The sequence below is a fragment of the Parasteatoda tepidariorum genome, chromosome 3, assembly GCF_043381705.1.
Source record: "Parasteatoda tepidariorum isolate YZ-2023 chromosome 3, CAS_Ptep_4.0, whole genome shotgun sequence".
NCBI lineage: Eukaryota > Metazoa > Arthropoda > Arachnida > Araneae > Theridiidae > Parasteatoda > Parasteatoda tepidariorum.
The window spans coordinates 90,002,746-90,025,769 of record NC_092206.1 but is presented as its reverse complement, the minus strand read 5'-3'; the positions used below and the strand labels follow the sequence as shown (position 1 = coordinate 90,025,769).

General features: G+C 32.9%; 2 protein-coding genes across 2 annotated transcripts in view; one reads left to right on the top strand and one right to left on the bottom strand.

The window, feature by feature from the left end:
• Nucleotides 1–963: 963 nt before the first annotated feature.
• LOC107436503 (sulfotransferase 1C4) lies at nucleotides 964–8,260 on the top strand (the record flags this gene model as incomplete). Its single annotated transcript, XM_016048249.3, is given in 2 exon segments — nucleotides 964–1,022; nucleotides 7,080–8,260. Coding segments are annotated over 2 exon segments (917 nt in total), but the record flags the coding sequence as incomplete, so codon positions are not given.
• A 3,488-nt stretch (nucleotides 8,261–11,748) lies between these two features.
• LOC107446464 (sushi, von Willebrand factor type A, EGF and pentraxin domain-containing protein 1) overlaps nucleotides 11,749–23,024 on the bottom strand; it is an 80,543-nt gene continuing 69,267 nt past the window's right edge. Inside the window, exons 28-32 of the mRNA XM_043053249.2 lie at nucleotides 19,241–19,278; nucleotides 19,045–19,143; nucleotides 18,911–18,962; nucleotides 16,264–16,691; nucleotides 11,749–11,942 (exon numbers count right to left, since the gene is read on the bottom strand). Coding sequence (XP_042909183.1) covers nucleotides 11,808–11,942; nucleotides 16,264–16,691; nucleotides 18,911–18,962; nucleotides 19,045–19,143; nucleotides 19,241–19,278 — 752 coding nt within the window. The 3' untranslated portion in view covers nucleotides 11,749–11,807. The remainder of the gene's footprint in view (nucleotides 11,943–16,263; nucleotides 16,692–18,910; nucleotides 18,963–19,044; nucleotides 19,144–19,240; nucleotides 19,279–23,024) is intronic.

Here is a 23,024-nt window from a genome sequence, read left to right as displayed (position 1 = left end):
TTCAAGTGTCTGACATAAAACATAATTTTAAGACATTTATCGATAATAGAATGAAAAAATTCTGTTTTTCACATTAAACGTTCCTAAATTAATCTAAATTCATTGTCTTCGGTTCGCATACACACTTACTAATGAACTTTTCTTGTAAGTCCGCGTTCCTTCAAAAGAAAATTGTTCTCTAAGGGTACCGTAGCTTTTTTTTTAAATTTTATAATCGTCGCTTAACAGCCGACCCGATTTCGGGTTTAAGACTACTCAGTTTAAACTCCACAGTCTAGTCATTTTGAACCCAATCCAGAAGACAAGGGAACTCTTGGATCAAGTAAAGGGAGAAATTTGCCTTAGTGGGGACTTTTTAAGGAAACTAACACGCATTTGCGTTACGTGGAGAATAAAAACACGAAAACCTCCCACGGTTAGTCCGAGGACAAGGGGACTCTAACCCATGATCCGTCTACCACCGAAGATATTTTACGTCAGCATTATGGTCAGTGCAAGCCGGTTGTGGAATTCAAATCGACCCGTCATCCTTGGGATTCGAACCCGGTGTACCTTATTGTAAGGCTCTATACCCTGAGCCACCATGGCTCTCTGCTTAAAGAAATTGGGAACCTCGGATCTATTTGACGAGTGTTTAGTTATCTAGGGTTAAATGAACTTGGCCGACTAAGATAAGACTGTCTGTCATAAGGCTAACCTAAATTTATAAACCTATAAATAAAAATTACTTCGTGACTTCAATGACATAATAGTAATCATAAATATAGAAACTTATAAATATAAGGATAAAGTTTATAATCTCTCCCTCGTACGAGACGAAATTAAATAATGGATAAAACAGTTCTAACTTGAATAAATATGTGTCTATCTTATCATAAAGCTGCTTATCATCTTTCTTAAAATTTGCAAACAAACATAAACATGTTTAAGAGAAGCTTATTTATCTGCCTTTTTGAGTAAAAGCGCTTGGAAACATCGGCCTCACTTTCTTTTCCTCTCCTCGAGAATGTCTATTTGTAGCGGTAAGACTTACTTTAATAATTTAAAACTCATTTTATGAGAATCGTTGGTGCATTAAATTGAGAAAAAGAATGGAGTCAGTTTAGCACGTCGAAACTGTTTTCATAAAATTGTGTGAATGATGTTAATAATAATAATAAAAAAACTGCATCATGTGATAATTGTGAGAAAAAAATAACAGGAAAGTAAAAACTGGTACATGGAATTTTTGAATTCACTCTAAAAATAATATTCTTTCGCTATAAAAAAATTCAGATTTTATTACAATGCTTTTTTTTCATTGTTTAAGTATGCCGAAACAATAAAAAAAATTATTATAAATTTTAAATTAAGACATTTTTTTCTAAATTTAGAAATAATTGTACTACTAATATAAGGTTTATTATCGATTCCTAAAAATGAAATAATTTGAAACAAAAATATTATAAGAAAATTTCACTTTAACTCTCTTCTGGCCCAACAGGATGTTGCGAGAAGGATGTTACTTTTCATCCAATTCGAGTTGCTCCAATTCGAGTTTCATCCAATTCGAGTTATGAATTGTATTATAAATGAATGCATCCGTAACATCGGTTAGAAAAATGAAGAATAAGTAATAATGAAATAGCCACATACGCTAATGTTGACAGCATGATTCATTTTACTTATATATTTTCAAATTTTTTTTTAAAACATGTAGATCAGCTATTAATGTGAAAATAATAGTGATTAATGCATGAAACTATATTTCAAATATTATATTTATCACTATCACTGTAAACTATACTTATCACTGTAATGATAAATGTACTTTTAAAAAAAAACTTTAGTTACTATTGTGTTGCCATAAGTACATTTCTAATGATAAACTTAAATTTATAATTATTAAAAGTTAGGATTAAAAGTGAACATTCATTTATATAATAATTAAAAAGTCCCATTTTTCATTTGAAGTATGATTACCTGAACCTAGTTTATGAAGGATTATGGTGTTTTTTGTGATATAATTTTTTTTTAAAAATTCATATCACAGAATACAGGATCCGCCTAGTTTCTCGTAACACGTTCATATTCATTACAGTCAATGTATAAAGTGTCAGCATTCTATAGAATTTAAGGTAACGTGTGAATTAAGATAATTTTTACAAGCTTGTTCTAATTATTACATACTCCGCTTAGTCCACTGTATAGAATTCTTGTATGTTTTTTATTCAGCCATTTTATAGAGTGCCCATAGCGAATGTATAACGATTTCATATGTTGCTAGTGGATAGTTGGCACGGACGTAGCTATAGCTTTTACAAGGGGGGAGCAAGTCCAGTCAGTTTCTCATATCACATCTTATTTCTGAGATAGGTTTTTAATCTCTTTAGAGTGGAGAAACTTCTTTTTGGTGTAGTGGTGGAAACCGGAAGTGTTGCCAAAATACCCAGCAACGTTCTTGTCAGAGGGAAAAACTGTTTATCGCACTGATCGAGTTGTTGTTGTAGTTGTTGTTGTTGTCCGAAGTCGAGCACTTTACGGTAAAACAGTTTAACGANAGTGTTAGCATTCTATAGAATTTAAGGTAACGTGTAAAATAAGATAATTTTTACAAGCTTGTTTTAATTATTACATACTCCGCTTAGTCATTGTATAGAATTCTTGTATGTTTTTTATTCAGTCATTTTATAGAGTGCCTATAGCGAATGTATAGTCATTTCATATGTTGCTAGCAGATAGTTGGCATTCTAGACACTCTTTAGAATGCAGTATTCAAAACATGAACGATAACACATCTAAAATATTAAATCGAGTTTCGTTAGTATTACTCAACAACACCATCCTCGCGAGAAAAATTGTACTATCAAGATTCTGCAAAAACAAATGACTGTGTTAAAACCACACATTTTTAAAATTAGATTAGCTACAAAAGTGTGAAATATGAAACATTTCAAACAGGATGGAGGGCATATCTAGAACATTCTGGAGCTTACGTTAATGTCATGGCTTACATAATGGAGTTAATTAACCCCTTAACGCACAGATTTAAAACAAAAACGGCCAAAATTTGGTGGACAATTTTGATATACTGCGCTTTTGTTCCATGGAAAAAGGCTATATTATATTTTATTCTTGAATAAATAAGTGCTATAGCTTACAATCCTATATAAATGACAAATGTCAATAAAACGATTTTTTTATCTTAGCTTTCACATTATTGTTATTTTCAATTCCCGATTATATTCGAAGGTGAAAAATTATAACAGCATAAAATACAACGCTGCTCGAATTATCTCGAGTGTGAACAGTTTGGCCCGTTTAGCGTGCTCGAATTAACTCGAGAGCAAATCAACGCGATGAAAGCTTGGAATCACGAGTTTCACGCCGACTGCGCATTTCGAAAACATCATGCGCTAGGATCCGCTTGGCGAGTCTGCGAAGTTTGGCGATAGATCATGTTTCCAAATACGCATCTCAGTCAAAGTGCAAAAGTGTTGAGAGAGGCGTGGCTCACGTTAAATATGTCATGGCTGAAAATTCCTTAACTATAAACTGGTTTTGGTGTACGTGCACAAATACGCTTTGAAAAGCCTCGTCTATAAATTTCATTACTGATTCTATGTCCAGAAATCATAAGGACTTAAGCAATTTTAACTAAGCTTCTGGTACGTTCCTGCACGGTGCATAAAAAGAAACACAGGTTGAATACATTTTGATCGAATGATCAGATTTTCACCTATGAAAACACACTTTTAATGGTTCAAGGGACTAACCTTTAAATATGGTAATTAAATAGTGCGGATGATATTTAAAGTTACGAAATCAAGCACAAAAAGTACCTCTTCTGATCTGTATCTGTTACTGTAAAAGTATCCGTTACTGAATGACTGAATGTTACTGTCTGTGAATGACAGAAATGGGTGGTTGTTGACTTCCACAGGTAAATGTTGACAATCACATAGTCGCTTTGGTATATGTCGGAAATATATACTAGGTCTAGTTTAGTGCCACTGCCCGGTATGCCCTACATCAAAGTTTTTTTAAGGTTCAGTGCACAGTATGCATTTATCTGGTACTCCAAACACTGATATATCTCCTAATCTATCCTCAGCCGATATTAAAATATCGAATGGATATTATAATATCAGCGAATAAGTTAATATCAAATCGGATCGAACAAATATTTCGGACATTCACCAAAGCGCCTATGTGATTTGCTGGCAGAGTTTAGTGCGTTGTGGAAAATGCCCAGCAAGCATAATGAAAAATTCATCTTCTAATTAATCATAAATTTTATTAAGCAAGAGAAATCATAACTTAAACATCATGAAGGAAAAACAATCCTCTCCATAACATGAATTCAATACATACAGTCTTGAAAATGAAAAGAAACAAAAACTCCAAATCCAATCTTGATTTGTTATATATATACAAAATAACACTTGCATAATGAGGGTACTTACACATTCAAAATTAATACTATGCAAATTCTGTCTTCGAATTATTTTTAAATGTTCGAACTCCCTCCTTCAGAGGTTTTTCGAACTCGTGATCTCTGACTCTTACTCGAACCTTGTTCATTGAAATTCATTGTCTGACATGATTATTGACATTCACCGGTTGAAAGTTGACATTCTCTTGATTTCGATTACATTTCACGACAACATTCTTTTTGATGGATTAGGATTTGTGATTCCAAAATACAGTGAATCTGCAGTTTGAAAAATATGTTTCCTATAGTTTAGGGAAGAGAGCAGCTTTAATGCAAATTTACTTTTTGCCTTTATGCGTATTTTGCCATAAACCCAGAACTAATGAGGCAAATTAAAAAATGTTGGCACACAATAATAAAAAAAATTTTTATTAAAAGATTGGAAAAATTATTTTTTATAGTTATTTTTTATTATTTTATTTACTAGTGGTCTAACTTTGTATGTTACACCAATTTTTACACTAAATAAATCAAGGCAATTTTCAAACATTAATCCGAATTTCGAAGAATGAATTGAATAGTTCTTAAAGAATAAAAATTCAAAAGTACTTAATGGTCCTAAATTTCTTTAAATTAAAACTATATTAATTAGAACCATTCGAATTATTGTATTCGAATTTCGTTATTCAGACATATTGAATTACATACATTAAAATGATGCAAAAATTTTTATATCTTATCATTCGAAAAATGTTCAACCATTATTAACTAAAATAGTAAAAAATCAACGAAAATTATTTTTACACACTATTATATTTGAACAAATTTTCATAATTGAATCGGACCATGTTAAAAAAAGGGCATCTAAAAAATCTGCATTTTCGAGAAAAACCAACAAAAAAACTGTCTCGATTGTGGAAAAATTGTTTAATTGCTTCCAAATTGTTGGATTCTCATCATTAGGTAGTATAGAAAATGACTCTATATTTGATAATCTGTGATTAATATTTCAAAACCAACAAAAAACTTATTTTCGTAAAAATGTGACAAACCCCCTTTTGACATTGACCGCTTCAATTGTTAGCAAAAATGTTTCGACTTGATTACGACTAAGCCAAAAGTTAAATTAACATAAAACTTCGACCTTTGAGCATTCACAATGCGCGCGATTTGCATATACGATAGCACGTCGATGCGATTCGCGAGCTCCTGTAGCATTTGTCGCTTTACTTGTAGTTTCTAAACATTCGCGACCCTAGGACAAGTAGTGTGAATGCTCCTTAAAGTTTTGAGAACATGCATATCCAGAGAAAGTATGTTTTTGGTTGTGACTTTATAATTTTAAATATCATCTGCACCACTTAATTTGCATAATTCAGGCTGACCCTTCAAAGCATTAAGATTGAGTCCTAAATAAAAATCTGATCATTTAGATCCAAAATAGGTTCAACGTGTTCGATCTTTTATTTTGAGAACTGTGTCGCGTAAGCTCTTAGAAATCCGAGATTTTTATTAGTAATTGCGCTACGCAGAACATACGTATGTGAACATGTGAAGTGGCGTTTTAATATGGATGGTGTTTTTTACACTAAGGAGCGCTGCAAGCTCTTTACTGCCTATACTTCCGGGTTAATGTTTTTTGGTGTGTTTTGAAGCCATTTGGCTCAAAACGTGATCCTTGTGTTTTGAGACTCTCTGAAGTAAGATTTCTTGTATACGTTTATGTCTTACCTAATTTTTAATTTGTGTTTAAAGGAAGAATCGTCATTTGAAAAAAGAATCGTTATAAAATACTTCTTACATTGTTAACAATTTACCAACTTCAAAATTTAAACCTAAATGGTAATTTGTAAAACGAAAATGTCACTACTCAAACAGTAGGCTAACACTAACGTCTGACGGTGCACGGATTGCAACAAGAACTAACAGTAATATGCAAGAGGCCGAATCAGAACTGCTAAAAAAAGCGAGTTCACTCTAAATCTAGCAATCATGTGACTTTTTTTAACAATACATCTCTAAAAAACTAAGGCAAATTTTCCCTTCAAGNGCCAGTTGGAGGCTGCTTAAGCAGGAATTAAATAGTTTGGGTTTGGGCGACTCGGTGCTGGCGGTGGTTTTTGATTTTTTAAACAATAGATATGTTTGTTTTAATCGAATTGATGTTCTTATAGAATCACCAACCAATGTAGGGGTACCCCAGGGCTCGTCCCTGGGACCGATTTTATGGCTCATACTCATTAATTCATTGATCGTCAATTTTAACTATTATGATTGCAGTTTGCTTGCCTTCGCCGATGACGTCTTTTTACTGATGAAGCATCCAATACTCTATAGAATCGACAAAATAGGCACAGATATTATACAGTCTCTTACGGACTGGGCTAGGGAACACAGCCTTGTTTTCGCTCAGAAATTATATAATTTATTTCCTTTGTTAAAAACAAAATTATTGGTTTAAAAATATCGCCTCACAGAATAAGCTGTAATAAGCAGCTGTGTACTTTGTAACCGGAAGTAGAGAGGGCCGAGAGATCGAGATTGTTGTTGTTTACATTTATATTGAAAACACCATCCATACTAACATTACATTACACCATCCATTATTACATCCCTATTAACACTACCATCCATACTAAACTGTTATATTGGTTATTTGTTACAGACTAGAGCTATGGCTAAATTGACGATTTCTGGAGCAGAAGATAGCGAGGAAGACGCAGCAGGAACCACTGAATTATCTTTTTCACAAAACTCAGATTGCAAGAAAAAGTTCCGAGCATTCAGACCACGGGATGTCCTTCTGAGTTCCTATCCCAAATGCGACAGTAAAATAGTGGATATCATAGTTTGGAAACTCCTGTATCCTCTTTCTAATTTGCCACCTCGTAACAACATGACCAATCGATATCTTATTCCCATAGAAATGCAAGATGGAGTTTTTCCCAAAAATTCTCCTAGAATACTTAAAACTTACCTACCGTTTCATCAGCTGCCGTTTCACAAAAGATCCAAATACATCTATGTTCTGCGATCGCCTTGGAAGGCCTGTATTTCTTATTACAAGTTTTTAAAACTGACTCAAGCGATTTCTGAATCTTTTGAAGAATTCTTTCAATTGTTTTTGGAAGGAGAGTTAGGCTATGGCTGCTATTTTAAACACATTTCCCCGTGGATCAAACGATTGGAAGAAAGCAACGTGCTGGTACTTCGCCACGAGCATGTTAAAAGTAATCCACGCAGTGCTGTTTTCATGATTGCTGCATTCTTGGGAGAGTGCCATTTAAACCGAATACTACAATCGGAAGATATTTTGGATGGCATTTGCGCAGAAAAGCTCCGATTACCACCAACCCGCAGACATGTTTCCGTAGAAGAAATGCCGCCATGTAAGCTGCAGTGTTCCGAAAAACAAATCCAGGATTTAGTCAAAAAAATATCAGAAGAAACTGAAGGAACCTGTGTACAATATTTATGGTTGAGCATTTTGAAAAATAGAGTTATTAACAGGCGTACGATTTAAAACTCTTGTTGTAACGACTCCAAATCCAGATATTAAATATATATCTATACATTATCTTATATTTTAATCATATTTAAGGTGCAAGTTGAAATAAGTATCATTGTTCTGTTATGTTTTTTTATAGATAATCTCGCATATCTTATTAAACGTAGTAAAAATTATTTTAATTTAATAAAAACAATTCAATTATTTATAACTAAAACAAATTTTTTTGATCGATTACAAAAATTTATAGTGTATTTCAATATTTCAAAATAGTTTTTTTTTTTTATCTTAACACCAATGTTCAGTTCGAATGAAATAAAACCATTTTCTGCAAATAAGTTTTTCCATTTTATGTGTCTTTTTAAACATAGGTTTTTTCGTCACATGTTGTCGCTTCCAATATGGTCTGACGGAAGAATCCATTGACATTCAAAAAATCAAGGGAAAAAAGAGGAAATGAATTCAGAACAGTCAAAAATGTGTTAATAGGAACCCTGGTGTTGATGGCACGTGGGGCAAAGTGGGTATGTTCTTATACCCTTAGAAAAACGTAAACTCTTTAAGTGGTCTCTGGCGAGGTGCGAAATTTGTTACTAACTTAAAACAGTTTGTTCTTCATCCTAAAATTTGGACTGCCGCTGAAAAGAACAAATTTAGCCCCTGATCCTAAAATTCGTTCCAAATTTTCAATAAGTTCGTTCGGTAGAGCTGTATAAAAAACTAGCTTCAAAACTAGACACGCGTTTTTCTACGGGAGTGATTCCGCAGTGGACTGATCGTTAAGACACGGTTCCCAGCAGATCAACGAAGTCAAGCATCACTGGCTGCGGTCAGAGTGCAGGTGGGTGACCCCATTGATCAGCCTGCGAAAGTACAGCGTGTGGGTGGTATTGGTCTTCGTTAAACTGTACTACAGTAAAGTGTTCAACTTCGCGTCGTCGAGCTACCGAAGCGGGGGTGCCATCTCCTCTGCAGAGGATCAAAATTGCCATGCCGTTTGCTCGGATCATCCTTAGGGATGTTTCGCAGACCATCGACAATAGCCCATAGTGCAGCTCTAGCTCGACGTAAATAAAAAAACTATAACTCCTACGGGAGTGTGTTGTGAAAACAGTTTGCTATATATAGCTTGTTCACCAGGAGTTGGCACCTTCATCACGTGGTATGCGACGATACTATTTCGCTGTCTTTGGGAGAAGTTTGTGAACAAGATTGCTATTTGGCGATCGTATGGCGAAAATATTTATTTCGCAAACTTCATCTGCATTTTTTTAGCATTAAATATTTCATAAATTTAATGATATTTGGCTCCATTTTTTTATGATATTTCTCTCTTTTAAGTGAATAGTTTGTATTTTAGACATTTTGGTGGGAAAATAGCAGTTTTTGAATTTAAAATATATAATTAGCTAAATAAACGAAAGGTGTAATAGCAGATGATAAAGCGAATTAAGTGATTGAAAAATAATTCACTGTTCGCGTTTGGCACGCATTAAGGGTAGTCTCAATTTCAAGCGCGGAGAATGAATTCTGCGTCTGAGGAGGTAGAGCCAAGAGCCAACTCCTAGAGAACGAACTATCCTCCAGCTCCAGTCTTATTTTGGAGCTATCGGTGTAAATTCTGATCCATTCAGGTTCTGGGTATTTCTCATCCAACAGGCATATGTTGTTAACTATCACGAGTTGGTTTATTCAAGCAATATGGCCACATGATTCTGAATATAGTTAATCTTTGTTTAGATGGGATCAACTACTAAACACATGTTTTGCCTATTCTAATAACGTATAGTTACCGGGAAGGATAAATATGTAATAAAATTTTAAAATAATATAATTATTTTAGCTTTATTATCGCGTTTGTATATATCCTTCAGTATGATGCAGGATTTCGTAGTGTTGTTCATTACTGATACATTGCTTGCGCACTTTTTCTTTTATCCAGTTTGAAGAACGGGGAATTCAGCTAGCAATAAATAAAATACCAGAGTTCTCATTAAATGTTCAGTGCTAAAAAAAGAAAGAACAACCTGAAAAGCTTTTAATTGGATTTTCACATTCCAGGTCCCGCAGTGGACTGATCGTTAAGACACGGTTCCCAGCAGATCACCGAAGTCAAGCATCACTGGCTATGGTCAGTGTGCGGGTGGGTGACCACTTGGATCAGTCTGCGTAGGGACCGAGGGTGTGCGGTATTGCTCCTCGTTAAACTGTGCTACCGTAAAGTGCTCGACTTCGCGCGCAGGTCGTCGGGCTATCGAAGCGGGGGTGCCATCCCCTCCGCAGAGGATCAAAATTGTGATGGCATGTCTTCGGATCATCCTCCGGGATGTTTCCCAGACCGTCGCCAATAGCCCATTGTGCAGCTCTAGTGCGACGTAAATTAACAACAACAATAACAACATTCCAGGATTCAAATTTAATGGTTTAGGCAAGTAAGCTCAATCATACTAATTAATAAGTTCATACTGTATTTTAAGCAACGAAATCGAACCGAAAACGTTTTTTTCCTGAATAAACGTGCCTTTTTATCTACTGATATCGTTTCCGAACCCCTTAATTTTATTTTATAACCGTCGTTGAACAGTCGACCCGATTTCGGCATAACGATTACCAATGTTCAACTCCCTAATCTTGTAATTTTGAACCCAATCCAGAAGACAAAGGAACTTTAAGATCAAATATTGGGAGAAATTTGCCTTCGTGGAGGACTTTTTGATGGAACTTACCGTCGCTAGCGTTACACGGAGAGAAAAACCATGCAAACTTTCCACTAAAATCTTGACGGCCAGGCGACTCCAACCTATGATCCGTCTACCACTGAGGATATTTTACGTCAGCACTGTGGTCGGTGTGAGCCTAGTGTGGAATTCGTATCAACCAGCCAAAGTAAGACGACCGTCCTGTGTAGTAGAGAGGGAGTTGGCCTTGGACCAGGAAGATACCGGGTTCAAATCTCGCTTCAGGCGTAGGTGTATTTTATCTCTCTATTTCATTTGTCTTTCTTGTGTTATTAAGGTGACATCGACCCAGATATATGGTGCCCACGATAACATGAGTATTATTAGAAAAGTTAGGTAGATAAGGCAGTACGAGTTTTTTTTCCCTCTTTTTTTCTGAAAAGAAATAGAACGATGAAATATTTCTTTACTACTAACGAAATTCGTTTCCTCGATGAATTGTTGTAGCTATAATTCATTTACGTCACACTAGAGCTGCACAATGGGCTATTGGCGACGGTCTGGAAAACATCCCTGAGGATGATCCGAAGAAACAATTTTGATCCTCTGCTGAGGGGATGGCACCCCCTCTCCGGTAGCCCGACTACCTGCACGCGAAGTCGAGCACTTTACGGTATAGCAGTTTAACGAGGACCACTACCGCACATCCTCGGACCTTTCGCAGACTGATCAATGTGGTCACCCACCTGCACACTGACAGCAGCCAGTGATGCTTGACTTCGGTGATCTGCTGGGAACCGTGTCTTAACGATCAGTCCACTGCGGGACGTTTCCTCGATGAAGTGACAATAGTTAATTCGTCACTTTGACGACTTGTTCGCTCCGAGCATATACTAGGAAACAGTTTCGTCAAAAACGAAGAAGGTTTCGCGAAATTTGAGTATTAATTTTTTACAGAGCATGCACACACAATCTATTTGCAGTTGCATTTTAGAGATAACTGCATTTAGAGATAATTGAGATAGTAGCATCATTTAATAAGCAACATTTAAAGCTGACATTCTAAGCATCAGGTTGCATATTATGTTTAAAAAATACCTATTCATTAAAAAAAATTATTTGTAGTATAAGAAAATATTTTATTCCACTTTCTTAATTTCAAAAAGTTTTAATTCTTTTATTTGCTTTTTACAAAATAAGTTAATCATTATGAAGTATACCGAATTAGAAAACACAATAAAATGATCCAAAGCATTAAACAGTTGACAGGATATGTTGCAGCTTGATTTGTTACAAAAATATCTTGATCTGTTTCTAACTTCAAAATGCAATTCTTCTCTTCCTGTGGGCAATAATACAATTAGTTAGTAAGCTAGCCACAAACAAATGTTAAATAAAAAAAACACATGAATGCTGATTGTTTTTATACTGCTTAAACTAATCTAACTTTAACAAAGTTATACAACTTTAATAAGGCTGAAAAATTGTGTTATGAAAACTAAGACTTATAATTATTTATCTGCGAATATTTATAAATGCAAATTAATAAATTATTTGTGGATATAAAAGGAATTTAATTATCTGAGTTGCCTAGAGGTAAAATGAGAAAATTAAAACCCTTTTAAGATTTTTAATTTTTTTTTGTTTATCTATTATTTATTTATTTTACTTTTAGAGAAAATAAATTCAGTGATTATAAAAACGCAGAACAGAAGACAATTTTTTAGCTGCCCACAATAAAGCTTTTAAGAGAAGCTATGATACGAAAACAACTTTTGCAACAGAAATTAATTTTATTTCCTGTAAAAAAAAACATAGAACTGAACACAAATTTTTATCTGTTTATAATAGAATCAAGCCGACCGGACTGTGTAGGGGTTAGGGAACTGCCCTTGCATCAGAAAGGTTCTGGGTTCGAATCCCGGGCAAGGCATGGATGTTCTTTCCTTCTCTGTACTATCTGTCCTTACTGTGGGAGCAACGTTGGCCCACCTAATAGGGTGCCCCTGAAAGAGTGGCCAACAAATCTGCCCTTCAGATGCCTGTATGACGTAAGTCATTTCCAGGCGGGCATTGGAGAAAAAAAATAGAATCTGAATCCGTCTATTGAAAAGAAACGTGCAATTCAAAAAACAACGTAAGTACTTCACGGTTGATTCCAGGAAAAGTGGCCTGAACACTATTTTCCTTCGATTGCTACTGCTATGAACACTAAAATAAAGCTTCAAAAAACTAGTAAAATAAAATTTAATTTTGATTTTTTTTTTTGCAATATGTAGCTTGCCCTACAAAGATGCCAAATATTTAAAAACATCAATTTTGAACTTTTTATCTCCTGATTTTTCTATTGCACGGCAGTATGATAGAATCTAGATAATAGATTTTTATCTGTCTTTAGTAAAATATAACTTATGTGACAGAAGTTATTTTAACTTCTTGATTAAAAAAAATAACTATAAACATAGTTGTTCTAAATGCCCATAAAAACACACACACACACACACACAAATTTGTATCTGTTTATAATAGACTTTGTCTGCTGTTGTTGTATGCCTGTTTAGGCAGAGGGGGTGCTATTGTTCTTATTTTCCAGTGGCGCCATCTATGGTCAATAATTCGACTTTTGCCACACCATACGTCGCACCCGTTTATAGGGCGAACCGATTCATGCATCTATTCATTCATTCATCCACAGATCGTAATTTTGACCTGAATCAGAGAACGATTGATATCCAATTGCCCCACAGGTATTGATTTGTTATGGGAACATGGAGGACTTTTGCGACTCGACAGATTTAACATGCATCAGTCACTTTACTACACGGTGAGTCTTCGGCCGGCGGGGTTCGAACTCACGAACTCTCTTACATGGGCCCAGCCCCCTACCGACCAGACTATCCCGGCCTTGCTTTGTCTGCTAATTATAATGTATGAAAATTTTTTATCATTCATTTAATTAAGTGAAGATAACTTGTAAAAGAAAATTTCTTTTAACTTTCTGGAAAAAAATCAGAACTTCAAATAAAAAATGGAATTCGTCGACAGGACGACTCCTACCATCTTCCAAATGTAATATTTTTTTCTTCTTACAGTTGATTACTGTTAATTTTATTTGTTTTGAAAATGGTCCTGATTTAATTGATAATTAATTGCTGTCATTGATTTCATAGGTCAGTTAGTTAGATTTTTGAGTTATTGGCGCAAAAGGCAGTGGTGGTGGCTATATCGCACCTATAACTTGGTTTTTAAAAAACAGCTAAATGAGTTAAGAGCTAGTTGGACGTATAAACTCCCATGTCATTAAGGTAAGAAAATATGTTATAATGAGGGCTATCACCCATTAATGAACCTAATGATGGATTAAAGCTACCAAAATGGCGTTGTCTCTGAATTCTGAATTTGTTGCACCTGGTCAAAATATTTTTAATAGTAAGTGGTTCCTTATAATAGGAACATTCAGGTGCAGGTTCATTAAACAAGACGTGTTTATGAGTTATGCGCTTATGACCAATACGTAAGCGATTTAGAGGTAGGTACTTGACGCAATACATATTAATACAGATTATCCGTAATACATATTTGCAGAGTCCTGATAAAAATTACGTCGAAATGTTATGCTCATTAAAAATCACACATTTGTATTTCAGTGAGACAAAACTATTCTAAAACTGCCATCTCTAATCATTCGTGTGGTCAAAAACAGCAAAAGAAACTGTTCAATTCTTCAAAAATCAGCTTATTTATTTGGAGAGCAGGATGAATTTTCTTTTCGTTAGAAGCCAAACCTTTACATATATATTGGCTTTGGATTATTTTTTTACTCAGAAAAGAATAAAAAAAAGTTTTGTTTTTTTGCACTTAAATAAAAAAAAATTACTAGGTCTAATGTGTATTTTTTATCGCAATTTTTACAATAAAAAATTAATTTTAATGGCAGTCGTTACTGAAACTTTGTACATTTAGCTGACTTAGAAAAACATAACCATCTTTAGGTACAGAAGTGCAGGAAGAATTTGTAACCAACAAGTGATATCGAACATTTCATTAGAAAGAGACATTACAAATGCCAACATATCACACAAAATGCCTTGAAAATACGTGAAACCCGTTAAATTCAAACATTTAAACGCAGAAAACATTTACAAACGACATATTAACAAAAGTTAAAGGAAAAAAACAGATACAAGTAACTAAGGCTCCAGCATGTAATTTTTTTTATGTACAGATTAAAAAGAATTAAGTCGAATATTTAACTAACTGTATTGAGAGACCTTGCATGCGAAGCGTTCCGTAGTGTGTTCATTCTAAGTACATATATATTCAGAATCCTTGCCAAAAATGAAGTTAAAAAAAGTATGAAATAAGAAATATCTATCAGAATTTAAAAGATTCCTGGTGATGAAGGCGAAATAAAAACGCTAAAAACAGTTTGATTCCTTGATGAAATTTGAGGGGTGTTTCTTCTCAGTCTCGACATATTTCGATAACGTTTTGATTTTTAATTCGATTAATCGATCAATCCCCTCATATGGATACTTTATTTTCTTTTAAACAAGACTTCTATAAATGTTTATAAAGAGGTTACGTATCATTGTTAATCCCATTACAGAAAAACCTTTATATTGCTCATATTAAAGGTTTACAACTACATCCTTCTGAAGTTCATCTTCAGCCAAAATACGTCGGAATTTGCGTATTATGCTGACAAATATAGAATCGTTTTTTTTTTTTTCGCAGAATTCCATCAAATTTTTTTAACAAACGTTATTAAACCGCCTATTTTTTTCAACTGACAGAGAAAGATGTTTATAACTAATAATAAATAGCAATAAAAAAAAATGTTCAAGTCATCCTGTCCTATGCTATTGAAAAAAATTTTCAGATTATTTCGTAGCTAGGCAACTGAGCTAATTTTGATAAAATTCTTTTCTCTCTAAAATTTATTTTCTACTTCGAAACTAGATATTTCTTCATGGTTGCCAAGCAACGAATTTGTCTTAAAAAACCACAATGTAAAAAGTTTCGAAGGTTTGTTTAGTTAAAGATTAACTGAATAAATTCAATTATTTCATGATTTTCAACTGGATGCGGTTATATTAATTTTCACATCCATTTAATAGCTACTGAGAATATTATGTGATTATATATTCCATTTAATATATTTTAAAGTTCCGTAATGCCGTCACCTGTCGTAATGTTAATACTCGGCTGTAAACGTAACAAATACAACTTAAGTTAAGTTTCCGATACCATTCATCTTAATTCTTTTAAGAAATTTTTCTACTTTTGGAAATAAAAAGTCAACTTCACAAAGTCCAAAATCAGAAGGTAAAAAAAATAATAAAGAAACAAGATTTATATAACTCTCATATTATATGTAAATGTAATTCTTATGATATCTGTAATTCTTTCGTAATTTGTTTGTAGTTTTGTAATTATTTCATGTAATTCTTTTAATCCTCAAAATTTACCTAGTAAAATAGAAATGCTCTTACATTTTCATTTAACTGATAGCTGAACTGCTCAGCAGAAAGAAGAATTAATATATACAAATAATGTATGTTTTATTGAATGCAGTCTTTTACCTCTTGGCTGCATTTGCATACATTTCTTATTCGTTAAAGAAGTATAAATGAATATATAACATGAAAGTAGGATCTTACTGAAGTAGAGTTTGAAACATGTCTTTGCACGTTATATTCTTGCAGACTGCCACAAACTCCGCATGCGTGTTTGGAAATATCTGTTGGGAGTGCCAATAAAATTTCTCCATTGGAATACGACTGGATGTATACACCCGAATGAGTATATAACAGAACACTCGAGTTATCGGATTGTACATGGAATAAATCATTCTTGAAAGGTGAAACCAAATTTTCTTCATCCAGTAACATTTCTCCCGTGGAATTGAGTTGCAGGACGGAACAGGATTGATACACTTTTAAATTATTGGAGTCGCCATCGAGCCGGACACTAAAATGTCCATGGACACAGTCCTCCAGAAGAGTGTAGGAACATTTGTCAGTAAATTGTAGTTGAGAATATCCAAATGTAGTCACGGTATGGTTGGGTGTAACAAAACAGAATGAATCTAAAAGAAAAAAAAATTAAAAGAAATATATTTTGGTTTGGCCCCTCGGTTTTGAAAATCATATTTTTTTTAAAAAAAAACTTATTTACTTATTTGTTCCTGTCTGGAATTCTTAAAGTACATGAACCTTGGTGTATGCTTTAAATAGTTTCTTAATAAATAGCAACTTTATGATACGATTTAAGAAGAGCTTTTCATACTGTTATTTCTCACAGTGCGTAGTTTTGGGGCAAAAACCCCCTCCGAAATTAAACAAATATAAAATAGTTTTCATTATTCATATATATATATATATATATATTGTTAGCAGTCACGGTCGAATGTTCAGCCACGCAGACAACAGTTGGAAGGAAGGAATATTTTTATTGAGCTTCACATCGTGTATTCAGATTATTTTCTGGCATTGGCGGAGCTCAAATCGTGCATCTAGCATTGGCGGAGTCAAACTCCGTGTGCTTTAGTTTTTATCCTCGGGAAAGTAGCAATTGAATTTAAAAGTGTGAGAAAGCGTTTCGGTTTGAATAATAAATTAAGAAAAGGATTTACATAAAAAGAATAACATAAAAAGATTAATTAAAGCTTTTTATATTTCATATATAATCCTCATAATCCAACCAACAATCATAACTACTCATATTTCAAATTTAATTCATTTATCTTTTTTTTTTAATTATTTACGAAGCAATTTAAACATTTCTGCAATTTCAACTATCTGGAGCCGTCTATCACCTATCAGCCACCACAAAGATTTTTATTTTATCATCGCATTAGTCAGTCAGCTGTCAGCCAATATAGTGAAGAAACTTACTGATTTTATAGTATTCAAAAATATTGTTCACTTCAGTCAATAAGCTTTGAAAATATATAAAAATCAAAATACACTGCTCAAAAAATTCAGGGAGCAGACGGATTTAACGTAATTACGCAAATTTTTCTTCTGATAACCAACGTAAAACAAAACTTCCATAGTTCCAGCGTTCATGATGTCAAAAACCAATTAGAGTATATTGGTGCATTTCTCAGAAACTGCTGTTTTCCGTTTTCTCAGAGACGAAATTCAACCTTTTGACTTTTGTTTTGAGAAAAGGTTACTTGAAAATGTAACCACAACGTAATCTACTGGTTCCTTGAATCCGGGCAAACCACAAAAAAGTGTAGCGGACGCTAACGGAATCTGAAATAACTCTATATTCGTTCATCAAATATCACATAACAGGCGAAGTGGTTTGATAGTATGGGCTGGAATCAGCATAGGAAGACGTACTGACCTTCATATAATTTGGAACAGCAAATCTGACGGCTCAAGAGTATTTAGACGGGATCCTGATACTTAAATGACGAAATGCGTGGTCCTAAATGTAGGTTAATGACATATTTCACTCAGCTCGTTTTGTGGAAAACTTGCTTGAAGCTGAAACAATACAGTGGCCAGTATGCTCTCCTGATCTTAATCCGATCGAGCATGTTTGGGACGCACTCGGACGTCGCGTTGTTGCATGGCTAAGGTCTCATATTAATAGTATTCCCCAAATTCTCATCCATAATCTCATCGCATCCATGCAAAACAGAACTGCGCAATCTAAACCTTTTTTTGGGGGGGGGGGGGGGCCCCNTTTTTTTGGGGGGGGGGGGAGACCCCGCACCATATTAAATATCTTGTATCATTTCCAAACAATCAGTTTTTTTATCATTTACATGGAGAACTTTCTTAAAGCTGAAACAATAGTGGCCAACATTCTCTCCTGATCTTTTTTTATTCATTTACGTGTATCTTTTGTCCTTTTCATTTAAACAAATTGTTGCCCTGAAACACATCATTCCATGCTCTTTATACCATTCCAAAGAGTTAAAGTTCCTATACAATTGCTTTTGCTCTTTTTCGTATTGCAATTCGTTACACCTGTATTATTCTCCATTTTACGCCCATGAATGGCAAAAATTTTCGCACTTGTTTACTTGCAACCCAACTTTTTTTTAGAGCAGTGTAATATTTTATAAATTGCATTTAATTGTTTTCCCTTCTTAAAAAAATATTTATCTTATCATCAACCTGCATATTACGTCTGTGTAATAAGAATTAATTCCTGCTAGTATAACTGAAATTTATAAGCTGAATACAACAGATTAGACATTTGTTCAATCCGTCAGGCAAAAAATATCTATTGAAATACCATATTGTAATTTGTATTAATTATTGAGCAAAAAATGTTGGTACATACACGACACACACTTTGGACAGCAATCACCCGGGAATTGCATCAGGGTTTCTTCCTGCAATGATAAATATCACAACTTTACTATTGCACCATAATTTTTTTTGGAGATGAATGTTAAAAAATAAAATAAAACAAACCGGGTGGCATTTGATAAAGGAGCATTGCAAATCGTTGCAAATTACTTGTGACTTTTCACACAGACATTCCTGACAAGAGGACATCCACCATTGTCCATCCTGTAAGATAAATTGTTATATATATATATATATATATAATGGTAAAGAAGGACATAGTAGAGGACAATTATCAATAAACGGATATTTTCCTACTTACCAATATTATTTGTCCATTGACTTGACAAAAAGTAGTATCTGAAATAAGTAAATAAAGAAATAAAATAAAATAAAAATAATAATATTGCGTTTCGAAATGAACACTTTGCATTAATATTTTTATTCCCCAAAATGTATAACTTACAGTCGAAATCGTAATTTTTTAACAAATTCATTTCCAAACTCACAAAACAAAACAAAAATTTCATTTTTGATTTTCATAGTTTAAAAAATTTTAAGAGCATTTACTAGCTCATACTTCATAGCAAAAACAATAACAATAGTGTATAAATAACTGGTTTTAAATCAAACACTTAGAATTTTTAGGAGCTAAACATAATCTAATAATCATTTCAAATAGTTAACTCAAACTTTTTGTTGGTAGTTATATTGGCATTATTTCTTTTTATTTCTATTTATTATCTTGGCATTCTTTATTATATTGGGATTATATATATTGGCCTATTGGCATTATTTATATTTACATATTTATAATTACTCCGAATTTCTCCGAAAAAGTTGGTTAAATAACAATTTATTCAACTGTTATCTTACCATGTTCAAACAAAGCAGTCAAATTACCGTAAATGAGATGGTATTCACCGTTATTTGTGAGAAAAACCGTTTATTAACTGCTTTCATTTAATACGGTTAAGCAACCAGAATTTTATCTCACCAACTGAGCCCATCTAATGATGCCATTCAGTTCCCTGCAGCTGGGTAAATATCATGGCCGAGAATGCTAATCTGTCAGTCTCATTACCGACAATCCCAGCGTTGACAACACAATATTTCATCCATTCCCTTCAACATACGAAGAGTTTTCAGTGTTCTGCATTCCCTCATTTGTATTCTCCACCTTATAATACCCATGACCTTGCCTAACGAAATGTCTAGCTCCAGGCTCAGTTAAATTTTCTTTTACGGTTTTGAAACCAAGCTAGTTGTAAATGGTTAAAAAAAAAACAGTTTAGTTTAGTATTCTTGGCTTTATAGCCATACTAGCTGTAAACTATTTCGAAACAGTAAAGGTAAAAAATATTTTTTCCCGTAAACTTTACGGTTAATTGGATGGACAGATTACTGACGGTTATTTTAAAAATAATGGAATGAAAATTTTAACAGAGTAGTAAAAGAGAAAAAAACACGGTTCCATTAGACATATCGAGCATCAAGGAATTAGGATACTGAATAGATGTTAGCATTATGTGTGTAATATTTCGCTTTTATCTCCAATTATATATATCGAAAAGACGTCATAACTTTTCATTAAAACAGAAAAGAAAATCGAGTGATATAATTGTTAAAAAAACAAAACAGATACAAATGTCATCTATATAAAATCAATGAGAATTACAACGGTATTTATTTGTTTGGACCATGTGCCAATAAAACCCTACATTAAATCAGTTACTTTTTATTTTAGAATATTTAAAAATAATATTTAATAATCACCTATTTTTATTATTATTCTCTGTTAAGATCATATTTTGATTTTTAATTTGAATATATTTCAAAATTAAAGGCTAAAAATTAAAAAAATTTCTCTTTAGTCCTATTACAAAGTAACCGTATAATATTATCTTATCATTTTACAAATTATAAACGATAAATAAATTAGATTTACTCTTATAGTAAATTTTATTTAAAGTTGTATTTGATCAAGATATGTTATTTAAAAAAATGAACGATAAATTTTTTAAAATCTAAAGCAATGGCAAGAATGATTTTTCGCACTTATACTGAATACTCTTTTCAACTATTAAATCATTTTTACACGGTTTTTTAAGCTAAAAACAAAACAAAATAATAATAAAATAAACGAGTTCTTGATGAAGTTGCTATGGTAACCGTACTAACTGATTAGGTTTAATTTTTAACCCAATAAAATCGGACGCTTTAGAGGTTACCTCCATTGACTTCGAGATGTTATCGAAGGTACATGACTTTTTGCAATTGATTTTAATCTTACTTAGTGTCGTTTTCTTAGCACGGAAATACCCATATTGTAGGCGTCATGAAAACCAGATCGATGAATAAAATTTAGCCTCAATATAAATGACTCCTGTTATTAATTGATTAGATATAATTATCTATAAAAACAAATTTACCAATTATGGATGATAAAACCATTTTAAAATTTAGCGTCAATATAAATGACTCCTGTTATTAATTGNATATGTCGAAGTTTTTCGTCAGTCCTATCAGATTCGAGTTATCGCGAATTCACTATGTATATCGAAAAGACGTCTTAACTTTCCATTAAACAGAAGAAGAAAAAAAAATCGAATATTATAATTATTAAAAAACAAAACAAATACAGATGTCATCTATATAAAATCAATCAGAATTACAACGGTATTTATTTATTTGGACCATGTGCCAATAAAACCCTACATTAAATCAGTTACTTTTTATTTGAGAATATTTAAAAATAACATTTAGTTATCATCCATTTTTATTATTCTTCTCTGTTAAGATCTCTTTTTTTTTTACATTTATTTCTAAATTAAAGGCTTAAAATTAAAAAAATTTCTCTTTAGTACTATTACAAAGTAACCGTATTATATTATCTTATCATTTTACAAATAATAAACGATAAATAAATTAGATTTATTTTTATAGCAAATTTTATTTAAAGTTGTATTTGATCAAGGTGTGTTATTTAATTTAAAAAATGAACAATAAATTTTTAAAAATCTTAAGTAATAGCAAGAATGTACTTATACTGAATGCTCTTTTCAACTAATAAATCATTTTACGTGGTTTTTTAATAACTAAAAACAAGACAAGAAAATAATAATAATAAAATAAACGAGTTCTTGATGAAGTTGCGATGGTAACCGTACTAGCTGATTAGGTTTAATTTTTATCCCAATAAAATCGGACGCTAAATCTGTTGGACAAAATCTCTGTTAAAAGATATGTCGCCGTTGAAATCCTTTATTTCATAGAATAACTAAGTTCAGTGAAACCTCTCTGGAACGACCACTCTCCGTTCCGCAGTAAAATGGTCGTTAATGGAGGTTGGTCGTTCTTAGAGGTCACCTCCATTGACTTCGAGATGTTATCGAAGGTACATGATTTTTTGCAAGCAATTTTAATTTTACTCTGTGCCATTTTCTTGGTGCGGAAACACCCATATTGTAGGCGTCATGAAAACCTGATCGATGAATAAAATTTAGCGTCAATACAAATGACTCCTGTTATTAATTGATTAGATATAATTATCTGTAAGAACAAATTTTACCAATTATGGATGATAAAACCATTTTAAAATTTAGCGTCAATACAAATGACTCCTGTTATTAATTGATTAGATATAATTATCTGTAAGAACAAATTTACCAATTATGGATGATAAAACCATTTTAATAAAATAAACAATTATGATTTTTATTTGAGTTTGCATTTATTTTCATATCTTAAAAATTAGTTTACTTTAAAAATTGAGAGGTTTGTTTGTTTGAGATGCTTAGTTTTTTTCCTAAAATATCTTTTTTTCCCCTTCTAATGTAACTTTTTAACTCTATTGTTATAATGGATGCATCGTTTTTAGTACACCCTGACTGAGGTTGAGATTGAGGGGTTGTCAATCTCTCTCAGACATCGTCAAATAGAGCTCTCTAAATAACAGCCAATCAGAGATATTTTGAATACATTCGAATTTACTTATTTGTTTTGTTAATATTTTTTATTTGTATATTTTTTCGTGTTTCCTTATTTAATTTCTTCCGCATTGGGTGTGGAGGTTTTCCCGGTCGCAGCGAGAGGTTTTGATGGCT